Source organism: Siniperca chuatsi, linkage group LG5 (genome assembly GCF_020085105.1).
Source record: "Siniperca chuatsi isolate FFG_IHB_CAS linkage group LG5, ASM2008510v1, whole genome shotgun sequence".
Lineage (NCBI taxonomy): Eukaryota > Metazoa > Chordata > Actinopteri > Centrarchiformes > Sinipercidae > Siniperca > Siniperca chuatsi.
The window spans coordinates 17,617,209-17,633,362 of record NC_058046.1 but is presented as its reverse complement, the minus strand read 5'-3'; the positions used below and the strand labels follow the sequence as shown (position 1 = coordinate 17,633,362).

The 16,154-nt window shown below is 44.1% G+C and overlaps 1 protein-coding gene across 1 annotated transcript in view; it reads right to left on the bottom strand.

Annotated features, from left to right (window-relative positions):
- setbp1 (SET binding protein 1) overlaps nt 1–13,676 on the bottom strand; it is a 35,073-nt gene extending 21,397 nt beyond the window's left edge. The window contains exons 1-2 of the mRNA XM_044196773.1: nt 12,915–13,676; nt 6,364–6,956 (exon numbers count right to left, since the gene is read on the bottom strand). Of these exons, the coding sequence (XP_044052708.1) occupies nt 6,364–6,798 (435 nt within the window). The 5' untranslated portion in view covers nt 6,799–6,956; nt 12,915–13,676. The remainder of the gene's footprint in view (nt 1–6,363; nt 6,957–12,914) is intronic.
- Nucleotides 13,677–16,154: the final 2,478 nt, after the last annotated feature.

Below are 16,154 nucleotides of genomic sequence, written 5' to 3'. Positions count from 1 at the left end.
TGTCCGAAAAGGCTTAGAGGCTTTTTTATGATTTTTTTATGATGTATGATACATGTTTTCAGTGTGAAAATGTTTTATACCACATATTGGTGATTGTGTCTGTATAAAGTATGTTTTCAAACCAACTAGTTAAAAATGTTAACATGGTTTAAAAAATATTTTGTAAGAGGAGTGTTGGACACCACCTCTCCACTGTCATCTCTCTTGCTTTCAGACACACACAGGATCACACACGCACACCCCCTTCTGACAGGCGTGTCCCAGACAGCTGATGGGGCCATCAGATTTCACTGACAAACACACTTACGCTTCAAGTGAGACACAGTGAAAGTCAATACTCTGTGCCTGCTTCTCCTTTCCTTCAACTCCCACCATCCCCTTTTCTCCCCTCCCTGCACTGAACATCACCCTCTATCCCTGCTGCACCTCCTCTCAAAACCACAGAATACACTCCTCCTCACACACACACACACACACACACACACACACACACACATACTGACTAACCACAGGCAGAGGCATGATGGAGCCACACTAACAAAGCAGCCACCAGGAACACATGATGCTGTGACTCAACATCATCCGTGACCGCAGAGGACATCAAACATGGCCGCTCTCCAGATAATCCCACAGTTATGTGAGTCACAGTCAACTGCTGTCCAAAAACCAAATTCAGGCCTGTATATTTTTTTATAGAGTCTTCACTTATATTGATGTTGCCATATCAAAACCATGACCACTTTGATTTAGGTTTTCATTTTTGTTGTTTTCTTTATAGCTGAAGGGTGACTTGGTGTTCTTTTTACTACAGAAAGTCTGTTTTGTATCATTTTCAGAATGAGTACTTATTGGTGTGAAAACACTATCAGCTGTAAAGCATCCTGAAAATCTTATTGCTATTCTTAAGAGTATTCGTTGCCAATGTAAAATACCCTCATGTTCATTGGTAGCTGCTCCCTGACTGAGCCATTGGCATTTCTTTAAGCGCAAGTAGCTGCCTCAGGTCTTCATTAAAATGTAACTTGAGCTAGACCAGCTATTATAGTCTGCCTGCATCTGCCTGAAGAGGAAAAGCAACCCACTGGGACTGGACACAATAGTGAATGAATGGGGCTTGACCTTTGGGACGGATTGAGAAGATGGTATGTGTGCGTCTGATTGAGAAATTAGCTACAGTTCCAACCAAATGGTCAGCACAAACACACACACACAGACACCAAATCCAGCCCTGAGGGTAAAAAAGCAATGGCCAGACTCCAGTTGTCTCAACCCTGACCCACTCACACAAACAAACAATTCAGCACACACTCACACATGGAGACACACATACAGACACGGAGGCCCACACAACCGTGGAATCCAGCTATCACCTCGACTTTTGAATGTCCGGCAGGGTCAAAGTTCATCTCTTCTTCTGCCAGCCTCCAGCGTTCCTTTGTGTGGCTGTGTGTGTCTGGGTGTGTCTGGGTGTGTGCATGTGTGTGTGTGTGTGTGTGTGTGTGTGCATGTACGTGTGCTCACTAGGAATGACCTTGCAGAGTCATTCATTGTGGATACACTGCAGCACCAGCACTACTGCAGAGCTGATTAGGGAGCAGTCTTGCTTAGTGTAATGTAGAGTGTGAGTATGTTTGATTGTGTGTGAGTGTGTTTGGTGGAAGAAAGACAGATGAACAGATTGTGTTTTGTCTGGACTTTCTGCAGGTTTGAGAGATACTCAAGAGCAGATCAGAGGTTAGATGCTAGGAGATGTATGTGTGAGTGTCGGTGTGTGTTTCAAGTGTGTACAGGGTGTGTATGGCGGTCAGACACAGATGGACAGCTGGTGTTTCAGTGGTGCTAAATCACTCACCCCTCCCCAGCATGCAAGCACACAAGCACACACACACACACACACACACACACACACACACACACACACACACACACACACACACACACACACACACGTCCCATCCCCCATCGACCACAGGGAAACGCCCCTTAAAGCATTCCCAGCTCTTACTCTCAAAGACTGCACACTGAGGACGCACACACACCAAAATAAAAGCCTGGTTATTTTCACCACAATGACAGACACCAAAAAAAGTCCAATATGACAGTTTGGTCAGGCCATATTAGAGGTGATCATTTCATATTCATACACATTCATAAATCAGTCAAGGATTGCTCTCTGTGGGTAAGCACAACGCTTCACACAAATACACACAAGCTGACACACACACACACACATACACACACACATAGACGCTCCTATTTTATGAGCTCATCAAGTCCCTCAGGTCACCAACCGCCATCTCAGGCAGGGATAAAAAAGCTCACATCAAAAGGCTAACCATTTCACACAGACACACACACACATGCACGCATAGCATGCGCACACACTTGGCGTGGCAACTGTGGCAGCATTAATTTCCTTGTGAATGCACTTGACTAACATAATAATCCCAAACACTACTGGGAGACCACCAAGCAGCAACACACACATACACAGCCAGGGGGACCACCAAGCAGAGGGGCTGTCAAGACAAGATAAGTGTGTGTCTAGCGTCAGGGTTTCACATACACCCACCAATACACACAAACATACACACACACACACACACACACACACACACACACACACACACACACACATACGACAACAACAACACACAGCCTGGCCTGGACTCCTGGAAAAGCTCTGGCTTATCTCTCCCCACAGATAGTGAAATGGATTAAGAGCCACATTTGGCACGTCCAGAGAACTGGACAGATAACCAGGAAAACACTCTCTCTAACTGCAATCACTGCTCAACATGATTTGTGTGTGTGTGTGTGAGAGAGAGAGAGAGAGAGAGCATTTTAGCTTGCGTATGCTCCCATAAGTGTAGGCATTGGACCAATAACTGTCTGTCTATACGTGTGTGTGCATGTGTGTCTGGAGGAGTGATGCAGTGGTTGACCCAGGACCCAATCCGTTAGAACACACGCATTCATCTTCCAAACACACACAGCGTGCCCAGACAAAGAGCTGTGTGTGAGGGGACATTCAGCATGTGTGTGATGTCAGCTGGAGACAGAGAAGGGGAGCCCATCATATCCCGTTTATGTGTGTGTGTGTGTGTGTGTGTGTGTGTGTGTATGTGGGTCTGTCCCCTGACACAAGGCGCCTGCTCATTGACCCCCCTGGTTATAGATGCCTGCTATGAAGATGATCGGAGGGTGAGAATCGCTTTAAGATTGGGAAATTACATATTTTTCACTTCTCTTCTCTTCAGTATGGCCGTGTCTGAAATCACTCCCTCGTTCATTTGTTCACTACTCCCTACATAATAGACTCAAGCTAGCAGTAAACTGAGATTTTGGACACTTATGAATCATTGTCATTTTGTGTCATCACTGACAGCTGATTCTGCCTGGCCTCTGCTGCTGAATTAGTCAGTTGCAAACATTTACATAACCCCTATTTGCATCTTTTTAGTGTTCCATTATTTCAGTTTTTGCTTGATGTGTCCTGTTACTATTTCGTGCTGGAACATGCCAGTTTGTCCACATGAATAACTGAAAGTTTAACCTTATTATAAGTTGGAGAAGAGAAGTTTTGACAGCAGATTCTTATACTGCTACAAAAGCTAAAAAACGCCATTTCCACATCTTTCTTTGCGCCATTCTACATGTTTGCCTACTTATCTGTCTGTCTCTCCCCTTCTCTGTCTATTAGAGTCAAATCTGTCTTAATGGGCATCTATTGTATCCTGCCTCTCCCCCTCCTCTATTCATCACACTACCACACGCACATACACACTCCCTCTGAGGGGGCCCCTTAACCAGGCTCTCCATATGCCTGACCCCCACCTCCTTTCTCCTCCTCCTCTTTCCACAACCCCCTTTCTCTTCTCCCCATCTCCTGCTCACACTCTGGCTTCTGCTCTGTTTCTGCTGCTGCTGCTGCTGCCCGACGCTGCCATCTGCTACAAGACAACAGAGGGTAAAAGAGGGAGGAAGAGGAAGAAAAGAGTGGTGAAAAAGAGTGAGTGAAAAGAGGAAGACATGGGGGAAGAAAAGACTGAGGGGAAAAGCGGAGAAAGAGGGACAGAAAAAAGATAAAGAGGGAAAGAGTAGATGTGGACACAATACAGCAGAGAGCAGAGAGGCTGTCCATCTGCTCCCCCCTCTTGCCTCCCCTCCCCTTCTGACACACAGCCTCACACACACCACAAAGAGAGTATTTAACCTCTACACACACACACACACACACACACACACACACACACACACACGAGAGGGAGACAGAGAGACAGAAAGCAGCCCAGCCTCTCTCTTTAACCCGTTCCTCTCCAGTGAGTCTGTCTGTATTACACTCTTGGGGTGGCAGGTGATGGGTGGATGGAGGGAAAGGATGTAGGGGGGAGGCAAAGAGTAGAGGGAAGGGGAAAGGGGGGTGGGGTAGATTGAAGGACAGAGTGTAGGGGATGAAGGGTTGAAACTGATCTGAATCAACACCAACACATCCTCCCCTCCCCTCCCCTCCCCTCCTCTCACCAAATCTCAAATCTCAATAGAGACCAGCTTGCTACACCCCTGTCACTATGACAACCTCTGTCAATCATACTATAGCAGTGGGCTTCCAAATGGGGACCGATGATGCTGGATTAGGAATGGCTGCCCAAACATCAGAGTGCAGGGTTCAGCTCACTCAGCTTACTCATGGATATAAACACTGAACATTTTTAGTGGTAAACATGCCTTTTCATACTTTATTTTCAGAAAAGTGACAGCAGGTCAGACATACTCATAGTCTACTTTGTGGTGAGAATATCCTGCAGACAACTAGCTGAAATTGTGGCTGTGGATGACGTTGAAATCTGCCAATGACAAAGCAACACCCACATGCATTGCATTGCATTTTCATTTTTGAGTCACTACTCAGACTTCGAGCACAAGGTGTTGGATTGGGCTGATGATTTCAACCAATGTTCCAGTTGTTTGAAAAAAAACAATATACATAGATGTAGAGCAGTGGTTCCCAGCCTTTTTTAGTTTAGCAATGTTTACTTGCAACCCCTTATCACTAGTTGCCAAAAAATGGTTTTCCTTGCTTTATTTTAACTATTTATATTCCTGGAGAATAAAAATTATTCAGTGATTCATTTGAAAAAAAATGAAGATTAGAGGCAAGTCTTTCAGCTTTCCTCTCTTGTGACCCCTTAAGATTTATCTTTCATCCCCTTTTTTGGGTTCCAACCCCCAAGTTGAGAAACAGTAATGTAAAGTATGTACAATACATCTGTATACTGCTGGCTTCATGAGACTACAGGTAGCCTGAGAGGATGAGCTGCATGCTTGCTCTAATTGGCTGACTACTGTATTTCCTGTCATTACCTGATTTTAGAAACCACATCTCTTTGAGAAAATTAGATGATTTTCTGTATAAAAGTGGTGTTTTTATATGTCTGATTAGTCATGTGCAAATTTCCCTCACTTACACTTATCTTTGATGAAGCTGATTGGTTTTTGAAATTACATTTTTTTGAGGTTGCAACAGGCCCCTCGAGAACACAGACATAGAGTGGAGATATATCTGACCATGCAAGACTAGGTTATTGGTTAAGAATAACAATCATGCAGCTCTATTACCTCATGAGCCCCTTGAATTTAAGTTAAAACCACAAGACTGAAGCACAACAGAACAAAACACAGCCCAGAATCATGCTGACAACATGACGTATTCGCTCCTTCTGGGCCTGTCGAGGTCTGTGACATCGAGATGGCTGTCAGGTTTGGACACACACACCACTGTGTAGGTCAACACACACTGCAAACACTAGATTCCCCAAAGGACCTGTACATACACAGTGCCACACACACCAAACACAAATGTAGTGTGTAAAGGGTGTGATGGAGGAGGGGGTTGAAGGGGCGTGTCCCACAAGAGCTGATTTCATTAAAGGAGAGGAGAGGACAGGAGAGGAGAGGACAGGAGAGGAGACAGGAAAGGTCTCTTTGTATATGACCACAAATGGAGAGAGCAGACACCAGCTGTCACTTGCTTATGTCAGCCCTATTCTCAGCTCCTATGTGAGTGTGTGTGTTGTGTGCTTGTGTGTGTGTGTGTCACTGTGTGATCTCAGCTAGCCATGACTGGTTTCAATTACGCAGCAAACTTTGACCCTGTGTAACCAAGCAGGGAAACAAGCTACTGAGAGAGAGAGGTACAGAAAGAGGTGGAGTATATGAGAGAGGGAGCAGTCAAGTTAGAGATGTTGAGATAGAAAGAAGGAGTTTTTCTCTCGGTGAAAACTCAAACATACTGTACATGACATACTACACACCTACTAAAAGCACACATAAGTGGCAGTATTTCCAGGGATGGCGACTTACCCTTTTTCTGGGGGGTCCTCGTTCTTCGTCTTTCTGGCCCCGCCCTGCTCCTGCCCCGCCTCCTGTTCGTCCCTGCCGCCCCCCTTTGCCCTCTCCAACTGGAGGTCTGATGGTCATCCTGATCTCCGGTGGGCAAATGTAGTTCTCAAGGTTCTTGGGGGGCTTCTTGGTGCGCTTGGTGGTCTGGATCTTCAGCTTTAGACTTCCTTCCTGGAAACTTGCTTCCTTGATGGAGAACTCCTGCTCCTCCAGAAGCCCCTCCCCCTGCTCCTCTAGCCCCTCCCCTTCGCTGATGGCACCGCTAATCACATCATCACTGCGTGCCAAACCGATGCCCCCTGTTCCTTGCTGGTGCTCTTCATTTGGCCCCACCCTGCCTCCCTGTAACTCCGCCTCTTTGGGTCGGGCCGAGCCAACCAGATCCCTTGGCTCCATCCACGCTCCCGCCAGAGCCAGTCAGGATGGGGGAAGCTGTGGCAGCCAGCCAATAGGAAAATAAAGAACAGTAGTCTGTCGGGCTGGTTGGTTGTTGTCAATCAGCTACTGGGGTTGGGTTGGTTGTCCCACAGGAACACAGCGAAGCCAGGGACAGTCTGCGGAGAGAGCAGGTGAATGATATGATTAGGAAAAGAAGGGAGACTGAAACAGAGTCCTGTCATCCCCATAGCTTCCATTCCAGTGCTACCTCTCAGCACAGGCCTGTCAGCTTTCATCAACATCATTAGCTGCCTGTTATGTATGAAGACAAACACACAAGCTCATCACAGAGCTGTGGAGGCATGCTGCCACACTCTCATTTGCATTTTGTACCTTGTATAAACAAACACATTTTTCACACCCACTACCACTTGCCTTCCTCTCTCCCTACTCTCTTCTTTATTCACTTATTGCTAATCTTCTCTCCCTCCCTTCATCCCTCCTTCTATCCCCAGATCTGAAGCAGAGCCATGCAGACACTAGAGTGATCAGTGCAAAATAAGACATTCCTCTTCTCTGCTTTAAAACCAGGTTGAAGTTAGCCTGAGGACACAAGACAGAAAAAATGAAAGAAGCTGACTTCTGTTTTTTTCTTTTCACCAGAGCAGGGAAGGAGGGAGGGAATCACACATGGGGAAAAGGGAAGGCAGCAGAGAAAGATGGAGGGAAGGAATCTAAATTCTTTCCCCAGATGTGGTTTACGAGCTGGTCTGGAAAAACCAGCGTCTGAACTGTTTTACACACGCATGCAGTGGCATTGATATACACATGCATGAAAAACTCCATACACTTATGCACATAAATACACATACAAATGACAGTGTTGCTGTCACCGACTACACTTCTTCACCCCTGCTGCTATTTCTGCTTTCTAGAGTGAAGGCTGTGGTAGCCATTTGTCAGAGGATTCAAGTTTTCCTTTTTCATCATTGCATATGCAGGCACAGTTATATATTGCATACTTACATCAATACACATACATGCACATGCACTTATACGAGCTGACTTACATACAGGCGTATAAACAGAAAGCAACCAAAACAAACATTGACTGGACTACACTTCTCACTACAGCTCCAGGGAATCCCATCAGTCAATATGACATGAGGCATGACTGAGCTGGAAGTGGGGAATGCTGTCTCACACACTGAGCTTAAACGGACACCTTTTACACTGAGGTGAACCCAGACTAGACCACTACCTGCGGACATGGCTCAAATAAAAGCTTACTGCCTTTTGCAGACTTACTATGACCAGAGAGCACAAAAGGTTTACAGCATATAAACCTTGTACCTCAGGTGGATAATATAGAATTACCCACCTCCACAGAGATAGACAACCATTCACACTACGCGCCTACAGGCAGTTTAGAGTCACCAATTAACCTAACCTGCATGTCTTTGCAGTGAGGGAGGAAACCTGGAGAAACCACTTGCACCCAGAACCTTCTTGTTATAAGGCAATAGTGCTAACCATTACACCACCAGGCCTTACAGTGTGATTGAATAATCATAATCCACAGCAGTATTTCAACAAACTTGTCAGTGTAAGACAGCACACAAACAGTGTCCAACCCTGAGGTCAAAGTCAATGGTTAGACATTTTTCTTCTGCATTTGCAAGATTAAATAAAAATGTTTCTAAACTTTTCTACGAACCCTCTCTTTGGCCGTAAAGTTTGCCAATCACAAACCACAGTCTTTCAAAGCTGACTCATACGGGTTATTGATGTAGGTTCTGGTAGCCCTGTGGTGGTAAATATGAAAAAGAGTTAAAGGATCATAAGAGTGGTTTTGCATGTTTAAGCTTATGAACTCCAAATCGCTTATACTCTACACGGCAGACTTTACACTGCCAACCATTTTCCAAAGCAAACTAATACGTTTTCACATTGATTTCCTTCCTTCCTGGTTTGATTGATTTTCATTCATTAAGTGCAGTATGAAAAGGAACTTGCATAACTTGCTGGAGTCTTTAGTCTGCTTTATTTTTATGCCATAGTCACATTATTTTCACATGGTAATACATTTCTGAGGAGGGACTGTTCTGAAAATTATTCCTTGCTGTTTATTGCCTTCAGGAAATCTTTCAAAGGTGAGATTTTAAAGTTATCTGGTCAACAGCAACCTATTTAATGCAAGACACTACCAAATTCTCATTATTCTTCCTACACTGTTATTGTTTGTCTTTTGAGTTTGATTTCAAGACAACACAGATTTTGAGTGCAGTGGTTTTTGTCTAAAATCTCAGATGTCAGAGCCTCCTTAATTTTACTTTTCCACTAAAAAGAATCCTCAAAACAGACCCTGCTCACTGCATAACCATGCAACGACAAGGGTTACATTAATCAGTAACACTGACACATAAATAAAGGAGGCTAAATGATGGATTACCTATCTTAGGACAATCTCTGCAATATGATTTTCATATCCCATTAAAATAAATGGAAACCACTGGCTGCCTGGAAAAACTTATGGTAGGCTTCAGAAAATGGTCAGCAGTAATGTACAGTATAGATGATTTGCATTTAATGGGCTAAAACATGCAAAATAAATAACTTTGAAGTATTTAAATTATTCAAAGTTTGAAGTTTCACAGGGATAGCCAAAAGATAGTGAGTCCAGGTTCCTCCCAACCTGATCGTACAGTGCCCGCATTACCATGTTTGGTCCTCCCAGTCCCTAATGTCAGCTTGGTGACTCGCCCTCATGGCATGTGTGAAAGCCACCCTGTCTGTCATGTGACTGAGGACAATGACAGGAAAAAGAGACAGCTGCCAACCACAACATCACACACACATCAATAAGAAACCACTTTGGGTGGTGCTCTTAAGTCTCAGTACTCCCTCACAACTATAAGCCAGTATGACAACAAAATGGCGTCATACATTAGTACAATCTTCATTCTGAGCCATTACTGTGTAAACTACTTAGCTGGGTCATGACTATTCCTCCTCCCTCCCTGCTCGGTGCCCTAAGCTGTGTTAGTTCTCTGTTACTGGCAGACAGGCTGAGAGTTTATGTAAGACTGACCCCTCCTTGGGCCTCCCTCGCCTAGCCTGAGCCTCACTGCCTCCTCTCTCCTCTCTCTCTCCCTTACACACACAAACACACTGACACACACACACACACACACATACACACCTCGACCAGCCTCAGACAGCAGGGTGATTGTGAGAGGCCAGACTCACTGCATAAATAGCTTTATTATGTTCTCAAAACTACCAGTGCTAACCAGCTTCCCTCTCAAATAGCATAAGGTCATTCCCCGTGCTGGATGTGAAAGGCTTTGAATGAGACACTCCATCATTTTTCCTTGTCCTTTGAAAACAATTATGATAAAGCATCGATAATGGAATACAGATGGACAAAACAGAGATGGTGAATGATACAGACACACAGATAAAACAGAGGTAGGCAAAGTCAGAGTATGAGTGAGAAACACAGAGAGAGGGAGAGAGATGGCAGCAGAAACACAACCTTTTAAGGCTACATACCCAGCAGCCCAGTGCTTGAGGTGGACTCACAAATAGCTCATACACACATACAGACAGATGCGAACACACACACACACAGGCTCACAGATTCACACATCCACAAGAACACCAAACGCCCGTGTGATTGCACAAGGTGAAGAGTCTTTTTTTTCCTCCTTTTCTTTGAAGTGAGAGTGTAGTAGAGGCTCGGCCATCCCTGGCTGTAGATGAGTATCTCAGAGGGATGATGAACACTGTCTGTCTGCCGTTTTCATTTTTCATTTATCTCTTTTCTCTTTTATTCCAGCCCTCTAGTGAAGGGGCAATCACGTAAACCAATGTTTCTAGAAGGATCCAATCTTTGGTTGGAGACAAATCAAAAGGAATGGCCCCAGCCTTCTAGTACTTCCAAATCCAGTGGGCACGAGCATGGGTTTTCAAACTGGAAGTCTATTAGTCCCCTGCCTCCGAGCAGAGCAAGGTGAAGGAAGCCATCTTTTTACCCTGTCCACATCAAAGAGCATATTCTGTTTTTTAAGTGACCATTATGAACTTCTATTTGGATATGAAATACACAATAAAACCTTTTCTCTCCGCAGTTCAGCGCGGATGGCACAAGCATGTGTTCAGCTATAGGGCAGCTAGAAGGACAATCATAAAGTACCATGTGTGGGACAGCCATAATAGAAAATGATGGCCTTGCAGCCGCTCTGTGCAGTCACATACGCACACACTCCTCTGGATGAGCCATATGCCAGGTAGCACTAAAACCATCCTCACCTAACTACCCCGTAGAAGCAGATGAATGTTAAACCATTTTAACTGCAGCAGAAGCCACAAAATGGCTGTCAGCAAAAACACCTCCCCTTCTCCCCAACTGTCTTCCTCCTTCCCCTCACCTCACTCCCCCCCAACCTCTGTTCTCTCCCCTCTTCTCTGTGATACCTCTTTCCTTTACCCTCCACCTCCTACCTATCCCTCCCTCCCTCCCTATTTCTGTGTGCTCTGCCAAAAGGTGCTCCAGTGCTGATATTCTGTTAAGAGAGCCTGCCAACAGTTAGATTTGTCCTTGGATCCCGTTCACATTCCCTCCTCCCCCTCTCTGTGATCCTATTTCGACCCGAGGTATCCAGCTCAGAAGGGGATACACCTAATCGATTTCTTGTGCTTTAATTTAAAGGTGGCATGGGCATCTCATTGTGTTTTAATAGCCTGCTTAATACTTTTTACGCCACAAAAACGCTGCCAGAGTTTCAACTCCTCCAAACCTGTTAACAAGACAAGATCGATGGTTCCATCTGAGTCTGAATCACCTCAATTATCCATCCCTCAACCCAATTTCTTTCCACCTAGTCACGCACTTCTCTTACAATTGCCCTTGTTCTTCTTTTTATCCAGAGCTCATTTCCACGCCTTCATTCCCATATATCCTAGAGACCTGGCCATTTTTCCACACTTCCCCTGACTCATTCAGGCTTGTCTATTTATCTTCAGGTGCTGTGGCTGTGACTGAGGTTTCTGGGGGCTGCTGATAACAGTGGCATACTGCCATTCACTTTCAGCCCTCACCTTCCTCCACACAGCAAACGCGTAGCCATCACTTTTGGCCATGCTGTTTCTGACGCCCATGTGAAACTGATCAGCTACTGATAAATGCAACCAGAGTGGAGTAGCGCTGGCTTCCACCAATCCCACTACATGCAATATGGAAGCCACATTTGTATGTATGCTGGCATCTCTGTACTGATGCTACAGCAGCATGTGTGGATGTTGTGCTACAAATGAAAAATAAACCAGAATGAAGGCAAAGTGAGAAATTAAACACACTCCTTGCATACTGAGTGTGCCTCAACCTGCAACCTCCACAGCACTTGGCATCATTCTTGTGACATTTGTCCCTCTCCAGCATCTGTAACTTGACCAGAACATGTAGAAAAAGCACATCCAACCAACTATTTCAAATATTCGATAAGATACAGTTAAATGTGACATAACTCATGACAGACTGAAGGAGTAACAACCATCTGCTTGCTGCATGTCACAGACTGTGATGCTATGTGATGGACTATCAATGTCAATGAAGATGAAGGCGGTCCACCCCAGTAGAAAAACATGTGAACTAAGAGCTTGAACAGCAGTGGGTGAGCTGCTGCTTGATCAATGTGTAGTGGCCACTTCATCCCATTGACCTAATTAGCTGTTTTATCTTACTGCCACCTAATTACCAAGGTATTACACAGTAATATTGGATAGAGGCTGCGTGGTAAAGCATTGTTTGGGGTGGCCTGTTGGTTACCTGCGAGTATCGAGTATGTGTGCGTGGTGGTGTGAGTAGGCCTATGTGCACGCGTGCGTGTGTTTAGTCGAATTTGTTGGTATGTGACAACAAGCCATGTCTTTTATATCATGTCTGTTAAATAATACAAATGGCACAGACATAATATAAAAGACTACATAGGTTAAGGTGGCATGTGAAAAGCAAACATAAAAAGCAGACCCACACACACACAGCAGCTAATAACATTAATAAAAACATTAACACATTTGCAGGAGAGGTGTATTCAGGTGTGGAATGTGGCCAGTCAACCGGCGCTACTTACCCATGTCTAATGTTGTCACACACTCGGCTCTAACGTGTAAATATTTTATCAAGATCATTTACAATCCATTTAGACACATTTTACACAAGCGACGGATGGGATGACAGCCTCCTGGGGAGCTGTCAAGCGGTGCCAGAATATATGTATATATATTTTTGACAGAAAACCCCGAGGAAAATGGCGTCAACGGTGCTTTGGACAGAAAAAAAGCGAAAATAGGATTTGCAGCCGATCTGATGACAGAAGCAAGGTAGCTGCACAGGAAAAAAATCCAATCTGAAACTTGGCGCTTCTGTCCAATTCCTCACAGAAATAAGATCTTTAGAGGCTCTTGCGGATTGACTCGTGTGGTGGAGAGCCGCGGCGGCGCAGAGTGCGTCTCCGATGCCTTGCAGGATCGCTGGTCACTCGGGGAGCTGCACAGCGCTGAGATCCCTCGCAAATCCGCTACTCGGTTGGTAGGGGAGGAGGGGGGAGTAGGACTATTACTGCAGTCAAAACAAGACCGCATCCGACTACAACCCAAAATCCAGCGGGAAAATGTCAGCGGCAAGACCGCGCTTTCAGCCGTCGGTAGCCTACAGGAGACTGGGGAGCCGAGGCAGGAGACGGTGGTTTAGGTCGCTTTTCCTCGTCGGTTGCATCGGATCAGTGTTCTCTCTCTCTCTCTCTCTCTCTCTCTCTCTCTCTCTCTCTCTCTGTCTCTCTCTCTGCTTTTCCGATCGGTGAATGTCAGGTCCCGGAGCCTGGTGTCTGGTAATGATCTCACCCAGCAGACTGAAAGCGCTGGCCGAGCCGAGCAGAGGAGAGGAAGAGCGACATCGCCTCCACCTGGCAGCACACGCGCATAGCGCGTCTCCTTTTGCAACCTTCCCCTTAATTCCCAATTCCTTCTCCTGTGGGACTGTAATGCAAAGGGGGAAAGTAACTTCTGGCAAAAGGCTAGTTGTTTTGACTGAGTCACACTGCTGTGAGGACAGATTGATGTTTTGCACTTTTTTCAACAGGTTCAGATACATGCCTGCAAATAGAACTTTTATTGAGTGTGACACTGAAATAGTTATTTTAACATAGGCTAAATATTTATTGGATAAAAGTGTCATTATAAATATTTAATCTTGGTTTAAAATAAGGCGTGAAATAACGAAAATGAAATATCTGATTGCCTTACAGACATTATATTAAACTTTGTCAACAGATGTTGAGCTTGTCAACTCAGGCTTGAGCCCTGGTCAGTCTGGTTTGGGTCAGTCTCTAAGCCACTTTGCAGCCAATTTGACCAGATAATGGTCTAATACCAGAGAGTATAGCCTACCAGACTCCAAGTGAACACCCATGGCCCTTCTTATTAAAGTTCCAGGCACCTCCCAGAAAATGAGGAAAAATTCAATTTTACTGTTTTATTTAACCAGGAAAGGGCCTCACTTAATTTCGGATTATACATTCTGTTACAGATTTACAATGAATTAGATCAAATATGAATAGAATAATTAAGCTTCACAAAACAAGATCAAAAGGAGTAAGTATGATTGCTAAAATATTAATATAAATAATATTGAATCTAACAGATTCACAGTAGATTAAAATTCTTCAAAATAAATAAATAAAATGGATGAATAAAATCTAAAACAGCTTCTCTTATTGCAGATTATTCTGATAAATAGGTTATAAACACTTACAGCTATATCAGCTTTCCTCCAATTCAAAGAGAATGGATTTAAAATATAAGAAAGAAAATGATCAGTGGTTCCACTCTCCTCATCTGCAATAGACAGCCATGTAAATGTCTGCTGAGTTATAACTAAATACATAAATCTTATCAGATGTTCTTTTGCACATCCTCGAGGGAGTTATGACACGAAACATTTTGCAAAGCTGTGGGCTAACCTATAAATAAAGTTTAACACCTTTGTCTTAATAGGAAATGGTTTGCCCATAAACCACAACTTCTTGACTTGAGTTGATGTTGTTTGACAGGCACAGTATAATTAAGTCCAATTTAACGTGTGTTCAGTGAAACAAAAGTTGCCACAACACACTCCGCCAACATATTAGCTTCAAATGAAGACAAGGAGGGTGTGTGAGTGGATGAATAAAGGTGGATTAAACTGTGGATCTGTGTGTGTGTGTGTGTGTGTGTGTGTGTGTGTGTGTGTGTGCTGGTGCTTTCCCCTTAATATGTCAAATTACAGCACAGTGGAAAACCCACATCAACCAACCTTGAACAAGCCACAGTTGTTCCATTAATTCATCATTGTCAGAAGTAATGTTTATATCGTGTCTCCATGCAAACCTTGACCTTCCTTGTATGGAAAACATCCTTTAACATTAACAAGCAATGCAAATTAGGTCAGATGACCTTTCTCTCGTGGTGCCCCACTGTTACTAGCTGTTACTCATCTCTGGCGTGTGTATGTGGATGTGTGTGCGCCCACTTGGAGGTATTTCATTAGTCGGGGCGGTATTTGTGATTATGTGCTTAGTAGCATGTACACACTCAGCACAGTTTCAAACTTGTAGTTAAAGATCAGTGGCTTGGGTGTTGTTGCGTTTCTCTTCCCCTGCTGTGGCACATTGACTAGATTTACAAACGTGTTATGTTTATACGTGTGTATGTATGTGTGTTTATGCACGCGGGTATAAGTGTGTGTGTATTTTATTTAGAGTCTCTGTTTCTTCGGGAGTGTTTTCATAACAATGCCACAGCAACTCTTTATTGCCTATTTGCTCATTTCTCCACCTATGGGCATTGGGCCAGTATTGTATTACATTGCATGTGTGTGTCTGTGTGCATTTTACTTCTATCTTTATGAGGACCAAATGTCTTGACAATGATAGTAAGTTGAGAAAAAAACTTACAAAATGATAATAACGTTATTATTGGTCCTTGCTTTTAAGTTATTTCTGGGTTATTTCACTGAGGTTCAATAAAGTACTAGAGTTACAACTGGGTTTAGGGTTAAGCTGAGCTCTACATGGGCGTTAAAATTAAGCTCAGGTTTGAGGTTTTAAGTTAAGGCTACATTTAAATTTGGGTTAATTTGGGGGTTGACTTTAGGGTTTTGGTGAAGAGAAATATAATTTGACTCTAAAAGAAATTTTAAGACCCCACAACTACAGAATAACAAAATTGTGTGTGTGTGTGTTCACATTCATGTGTGTCTATTGATTTAAGATGTGTGCAAGAATACAAAGAGACCCATGAGAGTGAGAGGTCAACAGCTGCTCCCCAACAACCCA